The 25,975-nt window shown below is 36.4% G+C and overlaps 2 protein-coding genes across 7 annotated transcripts in view; one reads left to right on the top strand and one right to left on the bottom strand.

The window, feature by feature from the left end:
- The window catches only part of ST7L (suppression of tumorigenicity 7 like), a 119,099-nt gene extending 94,443 nt beyond the window's left edge, over positions 1–24,656 (bottom strand). For 3 of the 6 annotated variants that reach the window (XM_059137710.1, XM_059137711.1, XM_059137709.1), the window contains exons 1-6: positions 23,963–24,331; positions 22,122–22,204; positions 18,850–19,012; positions 16,726–16,780; positions 12,940–13,055; positions 7,252–7,330 (exon numbers count right to left, since the gene is read on the bottom strand). In XM_059137710.1, the coding sequence (XP_058993693.1) occupies positions 7,252–7,330; positions 12,940–13,055; positions 16,726–16,780; positions 18,850–19,012; positions 22,122–22,204; positions 23,963–24,170 (704 nt within the window). In that variant the 5' untranslated portion in view covers positions 24,171–24,331. The other 3 variants (XM_059137712.1, XM_059137713.1, XM_059137714.1) reach the window with 3 other exon arrangements.
- Positions 24,657–24,777: 121 nt separating this feature from the next.
- CAPZA1 (capping actin protein of muscle Z-line subunit alpha 1) overlaps positions 24,778–25,975 on the top strand; it is a 48,721-nt gene continuing 47,523 nt past the window's right edge. Inside the window, exon 1 of the mRNA XM_059137724.1 lies at positions 24,778–24,934. Coding sequence (XP_058993707.1) covers positions 24,896–24,934 — 39 coding nt within the window. The 5' untranslated portion in view covers positions 24,778–24,895. The remainder of the gene's footprint in view (positions 24,935–25,975) is intronic.

Here is a 25,975-nt window from a genome sequence, read left to right on the forward strand (position 1 = left end):
TGTCCCCTCATTCACAATCTCTCTCTAAAGTAAATAAATAAAACCTTTTTAAAAAATGATGGCAAGGTAGCTATCAAACAACTGGGGGCAAGGAGGATCTTTTAAATTCAGAAAATGCAAATCAGATCGTTTCAGCATCCTTCCAACAGTACACTAAATTGAACTATCTGATAATTTCACTAATCAACAGAGATTTCTCCATTACATATATTAGATTTCTCTGAAACATTAGATACATTGCTGCTTTAAACACTGGGCTCCAAACTGCCATTCTAAACCCAATTCAAATGTTTTTAAATAACAAAAAACAAAACTTTTTTAAAAGATCTAGATGGCTATAAATTGATGCGATAGAATCAAAACATAAATATTTTAAATTACAGTTTAGCTATATGAAAAAAGAAGTTCTTTCCTCTGAGAGCTTTCCTATATTTGTTCAAAATATTTTTATTATTTTTGAAATATTAAAATTAATATGAATACCAAATGACACTGCTATAAAGGTTTTGGGTTTTTTTAAATTAAGGTAAAATTCACATAATAAAATTAATCATTTTAAAGGATGTCATTCAGAGACTTTTTTTTTTAGGGACTTTTAATATATATACAAAGTTCACTCATGTAGCATGGAGAAATATTTCAGTCCTTTTTAAGACTGACATTCCACTGTGTAAATATACCAGTTCTATGTATCCCTTCATCATCAGCTGATGGACATCTGAGTTGGTTGTAGTTTGGGGCTATTATAATATTGGTGTGAACACATGCTTTCAGTACTCTTCAGTATATGCTTAGGGGTGAACTTCTGGGTCATATGATAGTTCTAATTTTATCTTTTTGAGAACTGCCACACTGTTTTCCACAGTGGCGACACCATTTTACATGCCCACCTGCAATGTATGCGGGTTCTAATCTCTCCGTATTTTTGCAAACACTTGGTATTTTCTGAAGGTTTTTGTTATACCCATCTTATGAAGGGGCATGTCACTGTGATTTTCATTTTCATTTCCCTAATTATGAATAATGTTGAGAACCTTTTCATGTGCTTACTGGTCATTGACATAAATGTCTGTCTGAATTCTTCTTTGAAGAAATGTCTGTTGAAATCCTTCCTCCTTTTTTTTTTATATAAACTTTTTTTTTTAAGATTTTATTTATTTATTTGACAGAGAGAGATCACAAGTAGGCAGAGAGGCAGGCAGAGAGAGAGAGGAGGAAACAGGCTCCCTGCTGAGCAGAGAGCCCGATACGGGACTCGATCCCAGAACCCTGAGATCATGACCTGAGCCGAAGGCAGCAGCTTAACCCACTGAGCCACCCAGGCGCCCTCCTTCCTCCTTTTTTAATTGGGTTATCATTTTATAAATGAGTTGTTAGAATCCTTGATACATTCTGGATATGACTCCTATCAAATATGGTTTACAAATATGTTCTCTCATTCTGTGGGTTGCCTTTTCACTTTCTTGATAGTATCCTTCAATGCACAAAAGCTTTTAATTTTGATGAAGTCTAATTTATCTAATTTTCTCTTTGTTGTTGCTTCTGCTTTTGGTGTCATATCTAAGAGACCATTGCATAATCCAGTCATAAAAATCTGCCCCTATGTTTTCTTCCTCTGTTTTAGGTCTTTGATTAATTTTGAATCATGCGAGGTAAAGGTTGCTTTTATATGTGACTATCCACTTGCCCAGTATCACTTATGGAAGACTATTCTTTCCCCATTGAATGATCTTAGCACCCTTGTCAAAAATCAATTGACCATAGGGGCTCCTGGATGGCTGAGTAGGTTGGGCATGCAACTCTTGGTTTCAGCTTGGATCATCATCTCAGGGTTGTGAGATTGAGCCCCATCTGGGGATCCCCACTCAGTGGGAGTTAGCTTCTCTCCCTCTGACCCTTCTCACTCTCTCACTCTCTAAAATAAATAAATGAATCTTTTTTAAAAAATCAATGTACCATAAATGCATGGGTTTATTTCTGAACTTACAACTTGATTCCATCAATCTAGATGTCTATCTTTATGACTTAATTACTGTAGCTTCACAGTAAGCTTTGAAATCAGGAAGTGAGTTCTCCAATTTTGTTCTTTCTCAAGGTTGTTTTGGCTGTTTGAGAGCTCTTGTAATTCATTGTGAATTTTAGGATCAGCTTGTCCATTTCATAATAATGGCAAATGAAGTTTTGATCGGGATTGCATTGAATTTGTAGATCAACTTGAGGACTGCTGCCATCTTACCAATATTAAGTATTCCAATTCGTAAACATGGGATGTCTTTCCATTTATTTAGGTATTTTTTTAACTTTTTTAACAATATCTTGTCATTTTTAGTGTACAAGTCTTATACTCCTTGGTTACATCTATCTTTAAGTGTTTTAACATTTTTGATGCTACTATAAATGGAGTTGTTTTTTTAATTTCTTTTTCAGAGGCACCTGGGTGGCTCAGCATCTGCCTTTGCCTCAGGTTGTGATCTCAGGGTGCTGGGATCTTGCCCTGCATTGGGCCCCCTGCTCTGTGGGGAGCCTGCTTGTCCCTCTCCCCACCATCCACTCATGCTTTCTCTTGCTCTCTCAGATAAATAAAATCTTTAAAACAATTTTTTTCAGACTGTCCACTGCTAGTGTATAGATATACAACAGACATAAATAAAGACTTGCTTTTTGCCATTTTCCTCTTTGTTTTATATGTCTTTAGACAATAAATTTGTTGAACTCTTTTGCTAGCTCTAATGGTTTTTTTGTGTGTGGATTCTTTGAGATTTTCTATGTACAAGATCATATAATCTGTGAATAAAGACAGTTTTTACTTTTTCCTTTCTGATTTGGAAGTCATTTTCCCTTCCTTCTTCTTGCCTAATTTCACTGCTAGTACTTCTAGTACAATGTTAAATAGAAAGGACAAGAAAAGATGCCCTTGTCTTATTCTTGATCTTAGAAAGAAACCTTTCAGTCTTTCATCTGTAAATATATAAATAAAAACTGCATATCTATAGATGAAAGACTATGGGTTTTCCTTTATCAGTTTGAGGAAGTTTTCTTCTATTCCTTTTTTCTTAGTGTTTTTTTTTTTTTAATCAGAAAATACTGTAGGATTTTGTCAAATATCTTTTCTCTATCAATAGAAATGACCATGTGGTTCTTGCTCTTTTTTCTATTAATGTGGTATCTTACATTGACTGATTTTCATTTGCCTTCTTGGGACAAATCTGACTTGTTCCTGGTGTGTAATTCTCTTAATATGCTGCTGGATTTGCTGTGCTACTATTTTGTTGAGGATTTTTGCATCTACATCATAATGGTTATTAGTATGTAATTTTTGTTTCTTGTGATGTCTTTGGTTTTGGTATGGGATAATACTGGCTTCACAGGATGAGTTAGGAAGAATTATTTCCTTTCTATTTCCTTTTTTTTTTTTTAAAGATTTTATTTACTTATTTGAGAGACCGTGAGAGAGAGCATAAGAGGGGAGGTCAGAGGGAGAAGCAGACTCCCCATGGAGCCGGGAGCCCAGTGTGGGACTCGATCCTGGCACTCCGGGATCACGACCTGAGCTGAAGGCAGTCACTCAACCAACTGAGCCACCCAGGTACGCTTCCTTTCTATTTCTCTGAAGAATTTAAGAAGGACTGGTGTTTATTCTTCTTCTAGTTCTTGGTAGCACCTGCCAGTGAAGGGATCTAGTCTTTGGTTTTCTTTGGAAGTTTTTAAATTACTGATTCCATCTCTTCATTTGTTATAAGTCTACTTAAATTTTCTATTTCTTCTTGAATCAGTTTTGGTTCCTAGAAATTTGTCCCTTTTATCTAATTTATAGATCTATAATTGTACACTGTATTCTGCTTTAAATTTCTGTAATGTTAAGTAGTAATGTTCCAGTTTCATTCCTAATTTCAGTAATCTGAGTCTTCTCTCTTTTTTAATTGATCAGTCTAGCTAGAAGTTCAGCAATTTTGTTGATTTTTTAAAAGTATTTATTTCACAGAGAGAGAACGAGTGCACAAGCAGGGGGAACAGCAGGGGGAAAGGGAGAAATGGGCTCTACACTGAGCAGGGATCCCAGTGTGGAGCTTGACCCCAGGACCCTGGAATCACGACCTGAACCGAAAGTAGAGGCTTTAACCCACTGAGCCACCCAGGCGCCCCAGTTTTACATTGTCTTTTAAATCATATTGAAAAAAATATTTGCAAACCCAAAATACATTAACTTTTATATTTGCTTACGTAATTATCTTTACTGGTGTTCTTTATTGCTTTGTGTGGAGTCAAGACTGTCTAGTATCCTTTTATTTATAATATATCCTTTTATTTATAACATATCCTTTTATACATAACATAGATCTGCTAGCAATGAACTGTTTCTGTTTATCTGGAAATGTCTTAATTTCTCCTTCATTTTTGAAGGATAGGTTTGTTGGATATAGAATCTTTAGCTGTGGAGGCACCGGGGTGGCTCAATTGTTTAAGAATCTGCCTTTGACTCAGATCATTATCCCAGAGTCCTGGGACTGAGCCCTGCACTGGGCTCCTGTGGGAGCCTGCTTCTGCCCCTCTACCCTCCTCATGCTCAAGCACACTCTCTCTTAAACAAATAAAATCTTTAAAAAAAAAAAAATCCTTAGTTGACAGTTTTCTTTCTTTAAGAATTTTGACTTTGTTATCCCACTGCCTTCTGGCTCCTAGGATTTCAGATGAGAACTCAGCTGTTTTTCTTACTGAAGATTCCTCATTCATGATGTTCTTGCTGCTTTCAGGAATTTCTCCTTGTCCTTGGTTTTGGAAAGCTTGATTATAATGTGTCTCATTGTAGATTTCTTTGATTCTATCTTACTTGAGGTTCACTGAGTTCTTGATCTTTATTTCTAGATCTCTTTCTAAATTTTTTCCCTAGATTTCTATTGATTTCCTCTAGTGGTAAGATATCCTTCTTATGACTTCCATTTGTTCTTTGCACATGGCTTCCTTTACCTCTTTGAGCATATTTAAAATATTTGATTTAAAGTTTTTGTCTGGAAAGTCCAAAGTCTTGACGACTTCCTTCAGGACAGTCTCCATTCATTTCCTTTCTTTTCTGTGAATGGGGCATATTTTGTTTCTTTGTGTGTCTTTTTTAATTTGTTTAAAACTGCAAATTTTGAAGATTATAATCTAGCAACTCTAGCAGTCAGATTTCCCCTTCCTCCCCATGGCTTGTTGCTGTTGCTTGTTGTAGCTGTTTAATGACTTTTCTGAACTAATTTTCTGAAGTTTGTAGTCATTATCATATATACCAGTGAATCCTCTCTCCTTTAGCCTGTTCATCAGCCAGTGATTTGATAGAACTTGCCTTAAACACTTGGAACCAAAAACAAAACAAAAAAAGCCAAGTCTTTGCAGATTGGTTCTGAGTGTGTTGGGGCACACCTTCAACATTCAGCCAGGCAGTTTACAACCCTGCCTTAGCCTTTACTTTCTGTTTGTGCAGAACCTGAAATTCAGACAGACATGAGAGCTTAGGGTCTTCTTAAGTCACTTCTGAGCATGTGCCCAAACTTGGGCATGTATGGGACATCTGAGATTCCCAGGAATATGTGGGAGTTTTTCAAAAGCCTTTATTTTCCAAAGTATTTCATTCCCCAGCCTTTCCTCTCAAGCTTTCTGGTTTGTCTATTATTTGCCCCAGCTATTATCCCTTGCTCCAGGGCAGCAGGGACTAATGCATTTGTCTTTATGTATTTTCAACAAATGCCCCCCAGTGTAGCTGTGTCAGTGCTGGGAGAGTTCCAAATTAACCCAAATAAAGGCAATACCTTTGAGCTGGCCCTTCAGAGAGCCAACCAGACAGGTCAAAATAAACAAGCACAATTCTTCAAGAATAAGAGCCATTCCACTTTCTCTGGTAGAAGGAACCTATATCCAGAATGCAGACTTTTGTCTTCAAGGCTGCCACTGAGCAAGGGAGTGGGAAATTGGGGGGGGGGGGCAGTGTAAATTAAAACACTTAAAACTCACTTAACAGTGATTCAGCTGTTTTTTGTTTTTTGTTTTTTTTAATTGATCATGCAGTCTCTAGGATACTACAAACTTTTGATTAGTTTCCAGAGTTTCAATAAAGCTAATTGACTGCTTTTGGAGTTCCCTACACTGATTTTTGTTCTATCTTAGGAAGGTCTTCTTAATATTGATAACGTATCTTGGGGGGTGGGGTTGTTGAGGGATACCAGGGACAATGCTAAATTCATACCATTCAGGAAGCATTCTCTGATTAACCCCAACTAGGGCCATACTTTTACTCCTGGCATTTATTTAGTATCAGATTAATACTTATTGATCTATTCCATTTAAATATTAGGCTAACTCATGATTTTACATTTTGCCTTTTCAAAATAAAGAACTGATATAAAGAACTATAAAAAATAAATATCCCTGGGATGCCTGAGTGGCTCAGTTGGTTAACTGGCTGCCTTTGGCTCAGGGCATGATCCCAGAGTCCTGTGATTGAGTCCCACATCGGGCTCCCTTCTCAGCGGGGAGCCTGCTTCTCTCTCTGCCTCTGCCTGCCACTCTGCCTGCTTGCGCTCTCTCTCTCTCTCTCTGACAAATAAAAAAATAAAATCTTTAAATAAATAAATAAATAAATAAAGGGTGCCTGACTCAGTGGGTTAACGCCTCTGACTTCAGCTCAGGTCATGATCCCAGGGTCCTGGGATGGAGCCCTGCTCAGCAGGGAGCCTGCTCTCCTCCCCCCCCGCACCCCCCCCCCCCCGCCGCCTGCTTCTCTGCCTACTTGTGATCTCTGTCTGTGAAACAGATTTTTAAAATCTTTAAAAATAAATAAATAAATAAATAAATGCTGCATTTTGCTTATTTTGATCCTCTTCACATGCCTCCAATTCCATTAGCAACTAAAGTTCTCAGGACTGAATGAATGCTTTGAATGAATGATTTAAATGAAAAACAAAATTTAAAAGGTGGTATAAGTATTTTTATACTCTTTAACTATCCAAAAATTATCACCAATTAGATCAGCATTCCCCATTTTAAAAAGTATCTCTAGGATAATTTCAATTCAAAAGCACAGGTAAGTTTGTAATTTAAGAACCAAAGTATAGATGCCCATGAACACTAAAATTTATCTCTAGTATATGAAAAAAAAAGCAAGGGGGGGAGCTGCTAATGACTCTAAGTGTCTTAGGAAAAGACAAAAGATAACATGAAATCATTTGCCTGAGTTTCCTGCAAAACAAAGTTACTTTCCATATATTTCACACTTACTCATTGTTTAATTCTAAAGCTTGATAGGCTGCTTTGATTCGAGCTGGAGGATTTCTTTCCCTCCATGCCTTCTGCATAACTGTAGGAAAAATATTGTAAAAAGCAGATGAGATGGTAAACATAAATAATCTTATGCAAAACGTATGAAGAATGAGCTAGGAGAGTAAACAAAGATTTAAATAACATGTTCTTAAACATAAACAAGAAATTGGGATGTCAGCTCACAATAATCTTTTGAGAAATTTACATTAAATGGAAGCATCACACAAAAGAAAAATATATTCTTTCTCTGATTTGAGTAACAACATATAAGGTATTTAATCCAGTTAACTATGCCATTACTATACATAAACATTAATATTTCTAAATGCATATTAAAATTGGGTAACATCGAATTATAATCATATGAAATATTCTAGTCCTTTTATCACTTTGAAAAGGGTCGATAAATGCTAAAAATATACAAAACTTAAAAACAAAGTATTTGTCTAATCAATGATTCAATCCAGGAAGAATGTTTGAATTTGTATTCTGTACAAAAAGGTGGAAAAAGCAATTAATTTAGAATATAGTATATTTATGGAAAATGTCAGTCTCTACCAAGATTCAAGAAAAGCCTGAATTAAAACCTCTCTAGAATAATAATATTAGTTTTGCTACCAATTACTGTACAAAATGAAAATTAAGTTTCTTAAAAATTAAACAAACAAATAAAGTAGATTCATGAAACTATCTGGTCTATTTCAAATTTGATAAGAAAAATAGAGAATCTATGAATGTTGCTTTTGGAACAAAACCTACAACTGTCTAGAAAGAATAATGTGGAAAATGTTTGAGTTTTCCTTTGGAAACAAAATATTAGTCTTGGCTTGGAAAAGAAGACAATATATTTCACTTGTGTAACAAAAATACATTTCTCATATCGAACATGTCAGCAGCTGTCTGACAACTAATGCTTCCTGAACGTGACATATTGATGCACGTCAGCACCCATCTGATAATAACCAGGTAAAGAATAGGGTTTTGCTAAAACATTAAAATATTACATAAAATTAAAGAATATTAGACTTGCCAGTTTTAATGATGGGAATTTCTTCTTTAACTTACATGATTTAACTTACAAGTCAAATTTGGATACTGAAATCTTTATCAACATTTTAAGTGGCTATTTGGGATTCTAGCCTATTATGTATATATCAAAATTAATAGAAGCAATTCTTTTAAATTATTAAGTTACATGAAATTTTTGCTAATTATAAAAATGTTATAATAACCATCTTTTAACATCTACTTTTGCATACCTGACCAAATATTTCCTTTCTAGAAGTGGAACGGTTGATTAAAATGTAATGCATCTTCTGAAAGATTTTGGATATAATAAACTCCCAAACTCTTTTCAATAAGATTGTATTAATTTACATTCTTTCAGGCAGTGGAGAAGAGTGAATGTTTCCCTACTTAGCAACACTGAGTTAGTATCAATTTTTGCTAATTTAACACATGGAAACTATCTCATCTTCATTTGCCTGCCTTTCTTTTTTACTGAGATTATCTGATCCACCTTTAAGCATTTTTTTCTTATTCGTATTCTTAGAAAACGTTTTCAACTGCTCTACCCAGACTTTTAAGATTAATCCTCACAACGAATTCAGTTCTAAGCCAAAGGGAAAAGGGGAAATAAAGTATAAGAAGAAATCTGTATTTCTTTCTAAAACAGGCTTAAGAATAATTAAAAGGAAAATGCTGATTTAGTATTTAGCTGTCTTTTTTTTTTTTTTTAATGTAAAAAGGTGGTTTTATTAAAGGACAGGGACAGGACCCATGGGCAGAAAGAGCTGTTCACCTGTCCTCTTTTAAGAGCTCTTGATATGCTTAAAAAAACAACACAAGCAATTAGCAATTCAATCAAATTTATCTATTTTTTAAAGTTAAATAATATTGTAATATGCTATCAATCAGAAATTAGTCAATCCCAAGATCAGGGGCTATGAAATGTAGATGCCTATGAAGACTAAGCAGAAAACAGAAATGTGTAAATTAAAAGCATTTGCACAATCTAAAGAAGAGAGTCACAGCTCAGGTCTGATTATTGCAAGGTGTACATACAGGTCCAGTTTTGCCATATTTTCCAACTTCTAAAAAGTGTAAATTTGGGTTTAAATGTCAAATCTCAAGGCACCTGGGTGGCTCAGTGAGTTGAACCTCTGCCTTCTGTTTGGTTTGTGATCTGAGGGTCCTGGGATGGAGCCCCACATGAGGCTCTCTGCTCGGCAGGGAGCCTGCTTCCCCCTCTCTCTGCCTGCCTCTCTGCCTACTTGTGATCTCTCTCTGTCGAATAAATAAAATAAAATCTTTCAAAAAAAGGTCAAATCTCCTGATTCTTAAGTGTTGAATTGAAAATACCATGAAAACAAATTATTGAAAAAACACTGCTGGCTGGGGGACCTCTCTGGCTCAGTTGGTAGAGGATGAAACTCTTGATCTCAGGGCTGTGAGTTTGAGCCCCACATTGGGTATAGAGGTTACTTAAAAATAAAATCTTAAAAAAAAAAAATCAAAAAAAGATAGAACACTGCTGGCTGGCCCTGAAGATCTGTTTGTTTTATGTCTTAAATAAATAAATCAATAGGATGAGAACAGAATCTACTAATTTAGTAACTGATGGCAATTCATCAAGAGAAATTTGTCGCATCACATATATGTACACATTTTAAAATATAAAACTACAGATATAAAATCATTACCTTTATATGAGTGTCTGAAAAGATCAATATGGATCAATTCACAGGTAAGAGTCTGTCCTTGAGCTCAGTATTTACCTGGGATTACACATACCTCTAGAAATACATAAAACTTTGCAAGGACCAAAACAGCATGCGTGGTTTTAAGAGAACCAATTTCTATAAAGTCTCAGCTTTATATGACTCTTCCTAGAACTGATCTACCTAAAGAATGTGCCTCTGACTGGTCTATGTACCATGCTGGTTGCCCTTTCCTACCCAGTATCTGCTTCCCTGCTCTCCAAAAGATAAATTCCTGAAAAAACTCTTACTTCTCACCCACCCTGAATCTTTCTAAGGTACATTCCGAAGAGTGTAAAAATCTCCAAGTGCCCAGAGGAAAATTCAAAGTTTAGGTTTCGAGGCAGCCATTTTTTGTGAAGGCACCTACAACAGGAATTCCTTTTACTTAACAATAAATCTTGGCATTAGAAATAAGAGTATTCTGGCCCCTGGATGCTCTCCAGGGGAAGCAGAGGAAGTGATAACCGTTTTTATCAGTTCCACTTATCAGCGCCCCTTGCCCCTCACTATCAAAGAATGTGTTGCTCCTAAGGAAAGGTCCCCTCACAGCAAGGCAAAGGGGGCACTAGTAAAGGAAAATAAAGGTGGTGGAATCTTATTTTGGCCAAGTGATAGGCCCTAGGCAAAGCTCCAAAAATTATCTATGTTTCTATCTTAGAATTTAAATTCAGAAGAGAAATGGCTGTCATAGGGATGCATGTTAACACGTTTATTTGACTTAAAAAATGAAGTCAGACTTTTCTGTCAGAAAGTCAGTCTGATTTGGTCAATGAGAACTCACGCAGCCAAGTGCTGTTCTATGGAGGACATTTTCGAAAGCTGAAAAAGCCAAATATGTAGCTCCAAGGATTTGACAAAAATATAACTAAAGTACATGATACCATTTAGAACCTTATGATCAAAGCAAATTAAAATTTTTAAAAACTTAGGCAAAACAATTTTATTGTGGAAAAGCATATGTGATAAATTAAGACTCTCAGGTATACAATAATTATAATATGGAGGTGTGAAATGGATGAGTTCAAGAAGCAAATGAACTTATGTAAAATTTACTACTGCTGAAGAGTATTCGTTGATGTCTTTTTCAATAGATAATGGTGGATATCAAGTCATTAGATTTCTTGAGATACATTCAAATATAGGGTATTCTAGTTTTATTTTTAATTGTCTGTAATATGCTAAAAATCATATTCTTTGCAATTATTTAATCTTATGATGTCAAGTTAAAAATGTTTGAAAGGATACATAGTTTTTCAAAATTCCTTTAGGAGATAAGTGAACAATAATGTTTGAGAGCACAGCTTTAGTGGATAGCCATGGATGCTACCAGAAAAGCCTGCCAACGTCCGCAATTCTGCTTATGAAAATTTGGTGAAGCCTTAATTTCTAGAGTTACTTTTAGAGTCAACTTTAGTCCCTAAAGTTAACATACTAATTTGCCATTAATATAAACACAAAGCATATAAACATAAGGCAATTCCTTTTTCTCCTATTCACAATTAAATCCCTTCATGTAACCATTCCAAAGATCCTTGCATTTACTGCTATCACGCACCCTTAATATATTTAATCCAACAGATACAGATCACAAAGAATTCACTTCAATGCTGGAAAACTGGCTATTTTTCAGACCCCCTAGTGGTGATCTTCTTTTGCCTGTCACTATGATGAGTAGAATCAATGTTAATATAGTGGTGAAGAGTCAGACTTGAATTTGAAATCCAACTTTATCATTTATTAGTTAGGTTACTTAGGGCATATTACTTGATTTTCCTTTGCCTGCCTACCTACCTATCTTCCTTCCTTCTTTTCACACGTTTATTTCTGAGGTTGGTAAAAGTACCTATCTCATAAAATGATGGGGAATACTAAATCAGTACATTTATGTAAATTGTTTGGAACAGTATTTGGTGCATAATAAGTGCTATACAAGTGTTAGCTATTATTAGTGAAATTGCTTAAGACATCTGTGACACTAAGGTCATTCACTGATACTTTCATCAAAGAATAAATATTAATATATTTACAGTATGCCAGGCAATGTGCTAGATGAAAAGGATTCAAAGATGATAAGAATACAGTCCCTGCTTTCCAAAGTTTCCCACCCTATTAGGGAAGATAACCGTTAAAACAACATGATAAAATTAACATGTAAATGGCTGTGGTTGAATAAATTAACTAGAATTGTTTCATTGAGGCTTGGACTAAGTACTGTAAAAATGCAAAAAATAAAGTGTTTAACTCTCAAGTTCCTAGAGAATGTAACTTTTAATTTGGATCTTGAAGGATAAAAGCAGGAAGCACAAAAGTAGGAGGATAGATAGGAAAGGAGAGGGCATTCAAAGTGAAAGAACAGTGATAAAGATCTCTGTCTTTAACCATGTATTTAAGAGTCTCAATACTCTCTTCCATAGAGAAGACTTACACCTAAACACAGACATTTCTATGATATTCCACCACTTTCCACACACTTCTAACTTATGACTGGGATAAAATATATTCCATTTTAATCTACATGCCATGCCCCAGGGTTTACACTTTGCCTTACTCTTATGTATAATTGCATATGTTAACTCCCCAGACCAAACTGGGTACACTGTTCTCTGCATAAGCAGTTGCTATATTTGACCTGAAAGGTTTTTCAAGTAATAAAAGAAGCAATTTCATATTTTTATAAAGTACTTTATATTCTTTATAAGGAGGATATGTAGTGTAACAACCTAGTTTACGTTCATAATTAATTTCAGTTTAATCTGTGTCTGTTATCCATGATGCAAACAACCTCAAGCCAAGTAACTTTGCGGATTATAATAAGTTATGCTAAAGAATTTTAAAAATAATTTTCATCACCACTGTTTACCCCATGAGCAGATATGACACGTACCTGTGTCTGAAGGACGTAAAAAGTCCGTGTCACAGGTGAAAAAGGTCTGATGGTCCTGAGCTGACAAATTCATGTCATAGTATGTAAGTGGCTCTTTACCAGTCACCCAAGTGTATCTTTACCAAAACACAAGAAAATATGTAAATTGAACATGAGAGAGCCTCTACCTATTACAACAGACACTATTTAAAATGCAAAAATATATGGTTACAAATTCTATATCAGGATGTTTTAAAAGCTTATTATCAGAGACACAAGAGATAACAATACAAACTACTTACAGAATGACAACAAAAATCAAAACCAAAGGGAAAAGGCCAGATTATTAGTGCTTCTGTATTAGATTTGAGAGGATAAAACAATTTGACTTATATACATACCTTATAAAATATTCTTAACTTCTCAGTGAATTTGAATTTTAAAAGTAAAACTACAAAGAAACTAGAAGAACACATGGGTGGACTTTACTAGATGTCAAAATGGTAAAGAGCTTTTGAAGCATAAAGCAAATAGAAACTTTTTCTAGATTTTACTAAATTAGAAATTTAAACTTTCATATCCCCCTGAAGCCCACAAAAATTAATAGCAAGTTAACAAACCGGCTAATAAATACATTTTTAAGGGTCTAATCTCATTAATAATTAACAAATAGTGAATTAATTTAACAAATTTTTACTTTTCATTTGTCAAACGGCAAATATATGTTGCTGAGGATGAGGAGGAATATGGACTCACACATACTGCTGGAATTAATTAAATTGCCATTTACCTTTCTCTTTCCAAAAATCAATTAGGTAATATCTATTAGGAGTCTTAAAAATATTCACCTCTAGCTAGGGAATGGGCATGTGGAACTCTACTATGCCATTCTCTCTACTTTTTAATTTTTGAAAATCTCCATAAAAAAAAAAAAAAAGAAGGGACGCCTTGGTGGCTCAGTTGGATGGACGACTGCCTTCGGCTCAGGTCATGCTCCTGGAGTCCTGGGATCGAGTCCCACATCGGGCTCCCAGCTCCACGGGGAGTCTGCTTCTCTCTCTGACCTTCTCCTCACTCATGCTCTCTCTCTCTCTGTCTCTCTCTCTCAAATAAATAAATAAATAAAATCCTAAAAAAAAAAAAAGGAAAATAAAATAATAAAGTGGAGAGGGGAAAATAAAAACTGTTCACATCCTTTAATTCGGGAATCTCAGTACCACAAATCAGCCCTAAGGAAATAATCATAGATGTTTAATATCATGTGCTAAATATTTATATATAAAGATACCACTTTAGTCTATATGTTGACAGTGAAACATAATCTGTGACCCAGATAGGGGAGCAATAGGTAAGGTAAGATACTTCCATATAACAATAGAGTACAATCATTAAAAACCATGTTTTTGAAGAAATTCATGTATGAAGGGGAACTTGGGTGGCTCAGTCAACTTTAAGTATCCGACCTGATTTTGGCTCAGGTCATGATCTCAGGGTCCTCACCCAGTAGAGCGTCTGCATCTGCTTAAGATTCTCTCTCCCTCTCCCTTTGCCCCTCTGCTACCCACTCTTCCAAAAAAAAAAAAAAAAAAAAAAAAAAAAAAAAGCAATTCGTGTATTAAGAAATTCTGAGGAAAATTCATACATTGTGTTAGAAAAAAAGGATGTGAAATTATATACACATAATAATGCCCAAGTTTTGTTTCTATACATGCATACAGAAGAGATATCAGATGGAAATACTAACAACAGTTATCACTTAGTGGTAGGAAATGGTGATTTTTACTTTCTTTTTTTTTCTTTCTTTTTGATACATCTCTTCATTTTCCAATTTTCTACAGTGACTATGCATACATTTTAAAATTAAAAAAAGCATTTTAAAAGCACATTGAATTATTTATATGTATATGATAAAAGATTTTAAGTAATTTAATAAGTCTTTCATTTTCCAATTTTCTACAGTGAATATGCATGCATTTTTAAATCCAAAAAAAAGCATTTTAAAAGCACATTGTAAGTATTATTTATACGTGTATGATAAAAGATTTTAAGTAATTTAATAGTCCAAGTTGCATTGTTATTTAAAGTTTTTAAGCTATTTTGTGAGAAATTTCATAAAGAAAAAAGTAGACCCTTTTTCAATAAGCAAAGTTTTGCTACATATTCTAAACATGTAAAAAGATTATTTATTAATGATCTACATTATTCCCAAAATGACTTAAAGGAATTAAAAAATATAGTGTACAATATTAATGACCTTAATTTAAAAACAAATAAAAAAGACTACGTGAAAGCAAAAATTGGGCCATACAGTGGAGCCAGGAATGAATCTAACATATGAAATACATACCAAAGTTCTGTACATTTATTAAAGGCTGACTACAGTAGGACTTTAAGCTTTCTAAAACCACACAATGATTAGCAGTGCATTGAGACCTTTACATTAAGATAAACTAATCATTCAAAAAGAAGTATAAGTATTCCTGATATCAAGATAAGAAATTTCTTTTTTAGATCTTTGTGAGTGAACCCTGTAATACAACAAGAAATAGCCTAAAACCTTTTTATTTTAACAAATGGACTGAGAAATTCAAGGACTTGTTTCTTACAGAATCCCTTAATACAGACTAAAGGCATCTCTCATAAAAACCTAACTTTTCCTTCCCAGGATACTACTATCCTACACTATCAAGTCCTTAAGCACAGGGATTATCACTCTGTCACTCTGTATTCCCATCATTTTCACAGTGGTCATGGATAGTAGATACCTAATGTTTCTTGATCAATGAATTAAATAACATGCCCCAGTCTACTTCCAGGTAAAACACAGTTCTTATTAAAATAAAGTATCGGGGCACCTGGGTGGCTCAGTGAGTTAAGCCCCTGCCTTTGGCTCAGGTCATTATCCCAGGGTCCTGGGATTAAGCCCCACATCAGGCTCTCTGCTCAGTGGGGAGCCTGCTTCCCCCTCTCTCTCTGCCTGCCTCTCTGCCTACTTGTGACCTCTCTCTGTCAAATAAATAAATAAAATCTTTAAAAAAATAAAATAAAATAAAGTATCTTTGGGTATCTTTAAGTGTCAAAAGCTGCTTTCTCATCCAGAGTTAAAACCAGAAGAAAAATGGACACAGCAGTATGGATAGCAAAAGGCAATATAAAATACAATGGGTGCCTGGGTAAATCAGTTGGTTGAGTGATCAACTCTTGATTTAGGCTCAGGTCATGATCTCAGGATCATGAAATTAAGCCCCACATTGGGCTCCACCATCGGCAAGGAGTCTGCTTGAGATTCTTTCTTCCCTCTGCCTCTGCTTCTCCCCATACATGTGTATGTGCTCTCTCTCAAAATAAATATCTTTAAAAAATTTTAAAAATGCAATATAAAAATACTATACCCTGTACTGTTGCACAAATTAAGTTCATATTCACATTCAGATTGATATTTTCTAGTGAGTGTTCAAATAAATTTTGAAATTGAGCATATATGCATAAGAATATGCTCACATTTGTACTTCTTTTCTTAATCTCATGAATTCTCTGAAAAGGTTTTTTGCCAAAACCAGGAGCCAATTGTATACTTACTATTATCATAAACAACTGCTTGAAGCAATGTTTCTCATGATTATAGAAGTAAATACAGTGAAGATGCTGCCAACTAAAGGTTGGGCTAATCATTTTACTTTATTATTAAGTTTTATTATCAGTGTCTCCAATTAAAAGAGCTGTAATGTGTTTATGAAAACAAATGTTTCCATAATACTTCTACTATAAACTTAATGCTATAGTTATACTGAAAGCAAAATGCAATACCTCCTATATTCTGCTCCTCTGAAAAGATTTAGAGGGTTTCTCCATACCTTGCATTCTAAAAAACAAAGGGGGGAAAGGGAAATGAATTAATCAGCTGCAGTTCAATCTTAATTTCACCAACATTTATTGTACAGTCAGTATATGCTATGCACAGTGTTAGCCAGATAGCCACAAAAATGAATAAGGCCTGGATCATCCCTACTGTCATGCAGCATACAATTAAATCTAGTCATTCTCCTATTTCTATTATTTCTATGGCATTTAGTTCATGATTCAATGACAGCACTTCACTGAACATATTATAATGTGATTATCCATTTGATTTTCAGTTTCTCTCTTTAGAACACGAGGTGTTAGAATTTATTAATTTTTGTATTCTTGGAGCCTAGCACAGCATTTGGAACTAACTTGTTTAAATGAATGAAATGTCATATAAGAGTCAGTTATGTAAACTACCATCTGAACTGTATGGTAAATGCTACAGGAGAGATATATTTTGTTCCAAGAGAAGAAAAACAGAAAGTTAATTAATATTTTTCTGGGGAAATTAGAAAAGGCTTTAGAAAGGAGGCAACACGTGAACTGACACTGAATCGTGGTAAAAGACATTGAATTATGATAAAAAAAAAATCATGGTAAAAGAAAGTTGCCAGATGACGAACATTCTAAGGAGAAAACGTATCATAAAAACCACAAAGTAGGGTGTCTGGGTGGCTCAGTCCTTAAGCGTATGCCTTTGGCTCAGGTCATGATCCCAGGGTCCTGGGATTGACCCCCCATCAGGCTCCCTGCTCAGCGGGAAGCCTGCTTCTCCTCTCCCACTCCTTCTGCTTGTGTTCCCCCTCTGTCTCTGTCAAATAAATATAAAAAATCTTAAAATAACATAACAAAACAGAACACCAGTATAGTTAGGCTAGAGTGCAGGGTAGGGAGTGTCTTCACTCTCCATATGCAATGATATACTCAATCTCACAATAGGGAATAAGATTACAGAAAGCATTATTATCATAATTATTTACATACTGGACTCAACTTCTTGAGGACAGATCTATGTCATATTCATCTTAATATGTCTCATTCTTAGGAGTTCTGTAATTATTTTATGAAAGAGGAGAAAAGAAAAAGATTAAGAAAAGTATCATTATTCCATCCTGTACTCTTGAATGATTGCCAATCCCCTCCCGACTGTTCCTGGTCAATACCCACTCATGCTTCAGAGCTCAGCTTCAATGGCGCTTTCTCAAAGACTTTCCCTGACCATATCTAAAAAGTGGCAGTATTTTTCTACTAAACTAATACAACTCTAAGTTCCTAGGGTTACCAAACAAATGAGACATCTATGGAATTAAGTCATTTGTATTATTACTGTATGAATTTTACTGATATCAAATTAAAGGAACAATAATCCAAAAATATCATTTTTATCTGGCCTTCAAATTTTTACTTTCCTAATTACATATCACCAATAATATTTACTTTGTATTACTGGATACATATAGAGGGAAAGCCTACAATTAAAGTATGATTAAGAGTATCTATACATGAATAACTAAGATTTCAATACCTTTGTAAATATATTGAGAAGAAAAAGTATTTTTCCTAACTTTGCTATGTTGGCAGAAATGGCTAATTGTCTCTGTTCTCTCCTTTATCTAGTAAGATCTCCTAATTATTAGCTGAGCATATGTATGCTGAGAAAATGGTTATAATCTCTAGCTTCCCTTATAGCTACTTGTGGCCATTTGGCAGAGGTCTGACAAAGTAAGCTGAAGTGGTAATGTAACATTCTGAGAAGTATCCTTGGCTGCTGGGGATTGAGTAGGAGGGAAGGGTGGCCTCCTACTGGCCTAGTCTCCTTCCCACTGACTGCAATGTAGATATGATGGCATAAATGACATGAACTGTCTTGAACCACAAGGGAAAACCTCACTTGAAGATTGGCAGGCTAACAAAATAGGAGACTGATGATCACTGGGTTTCTGATGATCACTGTCCTCTGTATCAGTGCAGATTACCTATATTTACATGGAAGACAAACTTCTCTGTGTTGTGAGTTTTCTATCTCCCACAGACAAATACAATCTTAACTATACAGCTCTGAAAACATATTATATAAATAGTTACCTGACAAATTCTGTCTGCTGGTTTCACTTTCTCTGTTGCTAGAAGGAGAACCTGGCTCTGAAATGCTGCTTTCTGTTCCTCCCATCAGTGGTCGCAAATGGCTCACAGATACTTGTTCAATAAAAGACGTGCCATGTTTATGAAAGTACCACCATTCAAATATCTACGACAAACCAAAAAAAATCCTTAATTTAAAATAGAACTGATCAGCAGATATATGAGCTCATATTAAAGCATTCCTAAAAGATGCTCCCATTTAATCTGGCATTTTAAATGTACTCTCCTTCCAAAAAATAAACCAAACATAAGATTCCCCAATAACACATGCTAGGCAGAAATAAAATACCCTTTTTATAACTTTGTTATGAAATTTAGAGAAGCTGGGCAAAACTGGAAGAAATATATCTGTAAATGAAATATTAAAAGAACAAGAAACAGGAGTGCCTGGCTGGCTCAGTCAGTAGAGCATGTGACTCTTGGTCTCTGGGTTGTGAGTCTGAATTCCATGTTGGGTGTAGAGATTACTTAAACAAATCAGCAAAAAGCATTTAATCTATAAGTAATCTAACTCCATTACATTACATTGTCATTTTATTCTATCTACAGCATAATTAAGAGAAATAATTTTGAAACCAGCATGGTGGATTAAGACTAGGGTTAGAGGGCGCCTGAGTGGCTCAGTGGGTTAAGCCGCTGCCTTCGGCTCAGGTCATGATCTCGGGGTCCTGGGATCGAGTCCCGCATCGGGCTCTCTGCTCAGCAGGGAGCCTGCTTCCTCCTCTCTCTCTCTCTGCCTGCCTCTCTGCCTACTTGTGATCTCTCTCTGTCAAAGAAATAAATAAAATCTTAAAAAAAAAAAAAAAAAAAAAAAGACTAGGGTTAGAAAGCTCACATTTAACTCCCAGTCCCCTTGTGTGCTTTGGGTAAGTCACTTAACCTTTACCCTTTCAGAGCCTCAATGTCCTATCTATTAAATATGGTTAACAAGAAGTGTAAGTGCCTTCTGAACATGAAGTACTACTCCAGTATTTGGCAGTATAATTAATGTAGGTTAAGAGGTTGATTCTCATACTGAACCATTTAAAAATCAGGATATTCACTCCTTTAGGTTTTCATGGTTTATCAACGTTATGAAAAGAGAAATCAAAAGAATCCCTGCCGGAGTGCCTGGCTGGCTCAGTTGGTACAGAATGAGACTCTTGATCTCCAGTTCTAAGTTCAAGCCCCATGTTGGGCTAGAGAGTACTTTAATTAAAAAAAAAAGAAAAAAAATTTAAAAAAAAGCTCTGTGTTGAATTAGCAGAATGTTTCATATTTGGATACTAGCACTCCCAATTCCCTTTGCCTGGCTTTTTTGGGGGTTTCAGCTTAAATGACAGGTCCCCAGGGAGATTTTCCTGATTCCACAGAACAGAAAACAGTATTATATGCACTCCCCCTGGATCCTCCATTTTCCTTTCAGAGTAATCTTTTCATTTGTAATAATTAGCTAAACAACTGGCTTCATTGCTATTCTTCAAGCTCCCAAACACACTATCCCCCACCCCTTCTGGTGGAAGTAACCCAATCAGCATAGATAGAGCTCCATATTTCAGGAAGTAGAAGAAATTATAAAAATAATAACCTTTGCTAATAAAAACTCATCAATATTATAAGGGTCATGACACAGTTTAACCTTTAAAATGTTACTTGAATTTCCTAATTTTCTTTGCAGTATATTGTTATGACCACTCTATTTTATTATTAGCTACTGCTATTAACTATATTAACACATAGTTTGCATCCTAAATTCCTCAGTAATTTTTTTTTTTTTAATCAAGAGAAAATTCCTTTCTTGGCTAGCATTTCACTTTCAAAAATGGCCAAGTATTAGTTCTTATTTAAAAAAAAAAACAAAAAACAGAAACAAAAAACACTCCAATACATTAATGCCATTATTTCTACTATAATAGAAGAGCACCATCTAGAGATGAGAAAAAAGCACAGAAAAATTCCTTGGTCATGTATGCCATACTTCCTCAGATTTTTATCTGTAGCAGTATTTTTTCAAGGTTTATACTAGGACACACTAGTTCTCAGGGATGTTAATAGAGATTTTATATATATATACATATATATATTTTTTTTAATTTCTTAATTGAAAATGAGAGTTCAGTCAATTAAGACAAGGGAAAGCCGAATTAAAGTTACAACTTCTCAGAATAATAATGGTCAAATTTCATTAAGTGCTCACTGTAAGCTAGCTACCATGTTATTGAAAGATCTTAGACACATTATCTCATTTAGTTTTCATAATCTATGAAATTGATATTATCATCATCCCCAGTTTATATGAGGAAATTAAAGCTTAGAAAAGTTAACTAACTTGCTCAAAGTCACACAACTAAAGTGATGGTTCTGAAAACTAATATAATATTGTATGTGAACTATACTTCAATTTAAAAAATTTTTCTTCTCGCAATTAAAAAATAAATAAATAAAGTGATAGCTTGGCTCCAATACTCTGCTCTTAAACACTCCAGAGAAGATAACTGGCAACCTATGGGCTGAATTCAAGACACGAATTTTCAATCTGCCCAATGTTCCCAAGATTAAGGTATTGGCAGACTTTTATATAAAAACTTGCTGCATCCAGAGTCTTCCAAAGTCATATGAAAAATTAGAAGATCTCATAAGAGTGGTCTGCAATCTATATGGCAACAACTAGCTTTATACCCTTTCAAAAGGAGCATGAATTGTCCAGATTACCCAGTGCTAAAAGTAAATAAGAAACTTAATTTTCACACATTTTTTTTTTAAGATTTTATTTATTTATTTGACAGAGAGAGATCACAAGTAGGCAGAGAGGCAGGCAGAGAGAGAGGGGGAAGCAGGCTCCCCACTGAGCAGAGAGCCCGATGTGGGGCTCAATCCCAGGACTCTGGGACATGACCTGAGTGGAAAGCAGAGGCTTTAACCCACTGAGCCATCCAGGCGCCCAATTTTTACACATATTTACACTCTATATCATTTGTTGCTAAATTGGGCCCTGCAATCATTTAGTTGGGAACGCACCCCCAATCCCTGCCCCTTCCAGTAAGCAACAGTCTTTCATATACAAAGGAATACTGCCAGTCTCTAAATGTGGAGAGGAAGGCGCAGTATTTTTTTTTTCAAATTCTGAACACATATTGAGAATGCTGATTTATAAGTATTTATAATTATTGTAACCGTATAAAGATACTTGATCTTTAGATAAATACCAAAACATGAAGGAAATGGAAACTACTTACAAATATTAGTCCTGATATCAAAGAAGATGTTCCTGTAAGTGCCACATAGAATTTCGGTGTCAATGAATTTAAAAATACTGTCACTGCAAAAGGAAAAAAAAAAATCAATGTTTAAAAAAATGCAAATGCAGAATATTCAAGTTACAAATATGCAAGTGTCTTTATGAGTGGAGGAACATAAATAGTGTTACTATCTAGTATGAGATTCCTTTGAGAAAGCTCTACTTTTTAAAAAGGTACTTTAAATTTCCATTCTATCACATCTTAAAAATTAGCTTTGCACATGTAAGGGTAGCATTTTAAACTGACAGTTTGTTAAATAAGCAAATCAAAGTGGGATAATTCAGTTTACTTTTGAGAATAAATTAAGAACTTAAAGAAGTTTTGCAAATCCCTTAAGAATAAACTAAAAAAACACCCTGTTACAAAGGAGATTTAAAACAACTCCCTAATTATTTTGGTGAGATACAAACCAGTGTTTCAAATTAGAGGCAAGAAACCAGTATGTGTATGTATTCAGTTTGTCAGCTAGAGAGGAAAAAAAACCCCAAAGAGAATAGCAACAGACTGAGAGAACTCCTTGAACCTGACTCACTGGAAGCCTGGACCAGATTTTTCACTTCAAATAACTGTCTCATAAATACCACAGGTTTCATAAATTAATAAAAATCTACCACAGTTAACTACTCTCATCCCAATGGTGTTATCTAGTTAACACGTGGAAAAATAAATGATAAAATCAATGAATAATATTTCACTGAGCATGAAAACCACTAGTAAGCACTTCATTAACCAGTTACAGAGACAGCAAATTAGCTCTTCCAAATAGTCTAGGAAGGCCAATTTACTTAGTTTTAGTATGTTATATCCGAACTTACATAAAACCTATCTTCTAAAAAGTCCAGAACATTATCTCACAGTATTTCATGTCATCTTATGAAAAAGAAAAGGAGACATTTGCCTTTTCTTGTTGCAGAAAAATAAACCACAGGTACTGATAGTCATAGTCATCACACAGCAGAAATACTTTCATCTTGTTCAGAGCTTGAGTGGAAATACTGTAATGTAATGGTAAAAGGCCCTGGCTCCCATCCACTTTGTCCTGGCTACAGGTAAAGAATAGTATTTGCAGAATCCACGGGGATCATCACTTCTGACACGTCTTTGTATCTTCAGCTCAGACTACATAGCAAGCTTTCTACGAATGTTGAAAGAACCCATTACTGTTTGTGGCTCTCTTCCCCTTAACTTCCTGTACTGTTTTATTACTCAAGATAAAGCCTAAAGCAAAGAAGAGACCAAGATACCACAAAAACTTTCTTGACAGAACTATCTTAGAATATGATAATGGCTGGCTAAGATCATGGCTTTTTTTTTTTTTTTTTTCCTTTTAGGTCTTTGAATGCAGAAACCCTCATCTTTGTAGTCTGGGTGTGGGAACTCTTGGCTAACCGGCGAGAGACTCAAAAGAATGATTTTCAATGGATCCTACCAATGCTGGAAGTATATATAAATTCTGCAACGGATATGAAAATGCTCTCATCTTGTCCTACTACCTGAAGCCTACAGCGTGTCAGGTGGCGGGCTCTTCCTCGGGTAAACGAGGACAGTTGAGAGAGGGCGGATCTTAAGAGCTCAAAGGAGGAGCCCATAGCTGCTGCTCAGGTTTGACAATCAGCTGCGGAGTTGCAGACCGGGAGAAGAACACACTAGGTAGAGCACCAAAGACTCTTTCTCTGAAGCTCTCCAGTGACTGCGGAGAATCTCTGCCCTTTGCCTCTTGCTCCCGGTCCCTCTTCTAGCTCCCCCCGCCCATCCCCAGGGAGGTCTGGGCCTCTCACCCGCAGCCAAATTCTCACACAGCCTCAGCGGGACCCTCAGAGCGTAAAGCAGTCCCAGCCCCGCCACGAACCACAGCGAGGCCCCAGTCCCCGCCAGTCCGGCCCGCAGCCGCTCCCTCCAGCCGAGCGACGGGCTCAGGCCCGGAACAGGTGCAGGAGGAGATGCCGTAGCAGTGGCTACTTCACCCAATCCGTCTCCGTCCGCCATCTTGCCGCTCCCGCAGGCTCCGGGAGCTGGGAGGGGAGAAAGGCAGGAAACCGGGAGTCGGGAATCCTGGGATAGTGGCGGACCTAAAATTGGCCTCTGTGGAGGCTGAGTCCCAGGGAACGCGGACCAAAAAAATTTGGAACGTGAGGGAGCGTCCCAAGACGGAGGTTACCTTTCCTTCGAAGGGCAGGAAAGGGTGACTGGCGGCACATATTGGAGGAACTGGACTGAGATGTGATCTCTGAGTGAAATGTTTTCGCTTCCATGCGAGTGACGGTCACCTCTCACCCTATTCCCAGGGTTGGAAAAGCCACCGACCGTTCCAGGGCCCGAACAGCAGTTAGCCCTTTGGACTCGGCCGCCACAGAGATCACTGGTACTAGGAAAACCTACAGTAACAATTGCGATTTGGTCGGACGGAATTCGGGTGTCAGGAATAGTCGAAACATGCTCCCAGCGTCTCATAGATGAATGGAGGAAATGAACGTAACTCAGTGAGAAAACTATTAGTTTTAAAATCATTTAAGGAAAAGTTTTAAGGCAGAGTTAGGGACTTCGCGGAGGGACGGCGCTCAGAACCACCACCCCGCCCGAAACTGACATGGCGCCCTCTGGGTCGGCGTTTCCGGGCGGGTCCTTCCGACAGCCCCCGCGGTGATTCCATCACTCAGCTTCCTTCCCGGCCTGCCTCGCGCTGGGGCCGGGCTGGGCCAGAGCAGCCCAAGATGGCCGACTTCGAGGACCGGGTGTCGGATGAGGAGAAGGTAAGGGGTCCGCCTCTCTCTCTTGCCTCCTCTCGCGACAGGGAACGGGGGCCTGACCTGGCTGCGGTGAGAACCCTGGCGGTGTCCCCAGAAAAAAGAAGCTTCTTGGCCTGTACTGGGATACGCTCTGCAGTTGGGACGCTTCTCTCTTTAGGGGCTTTGGTCTGCCTCACGGTGGCCCCAGTTCCCCATTCCTCAACTCTTTTTCTCTTCCTGGGCCTGAAGCACAGCCTAGTGACCCTTAAGCAAGAGAAGAGACTTTCGTTTATTGAATTGTGACTGTGGACTTTCTTGTGTAATTAAGAGCGGGGGCGATGGTGATGTCTCGATGTATCAAGAAGCAATTATTTTACCGCCTTTAACTGTTGGGGCTCTCCCCATCCCCCCATTTTTAGATACGATTGAGGCTAGTTTAGGGCGAGTCACTTCCTGGTCAGGATGGCCTCTTAACTTCCCTTTCGCTCCTCCTTCCTCAGGAAGTGATTTTGCTGTCACGACTCCTCGACTGGGAGAGGTACCCATGTGTTGTCCGCCCATCCACTCTTTTCTTACTTACTATCGGCTGAACTGATTCTCAGTAATAAATGTGTAAGCCTCAGGACGTTAGCTTCAGAATTTGACCACTTTTCCCTGTAGACATTCCTTGATTGATTGCATGTATGCACATAAGCCTGCGATGACTCCATCCTTTGCGTCTTCCATCCTATTAACGGTAGTTTTTGAAAAATAGTTTTCTGTTTCTTGTTAACAAATCAAGAATAGACAGCGGATTTTTTTTTTAACTCTATAAAGGTTTTTTTATATAGCACATAAACTTCATATTAACACATTCAAGTCTGGACAAAGCATCATGCCTTCTTTGATGCCCCACTGTTAATGTCTTTACAGTTAAATTTGTCAGTGTGTAATTTGCATATTTACTTCTTAAAATGTGTTTTAAATACAAGAGTGTATTCTACGTTAGGTAGATTAACCTTTTGCTAACAACTGTACACCTTTTTTTTAACACTTCGTCAGGCATTTCAGTAACTATCTGATTTT

This window comes from Mustela lutreola, chromosome 10 (genome assembly GCF_030435805.1).
Source record: "Mustela lutreola isolate mMusLut2 chromosome 10, mMusLut2.pri, whole genome shotgun sequence".
Classification (NCBI taxonomy): domain Eukaryota; kingdom Metazoa; phylum Chordata; class Mammalia; order Carnivora; family Mustelidae; genus Mustela; species Mustela lutreola.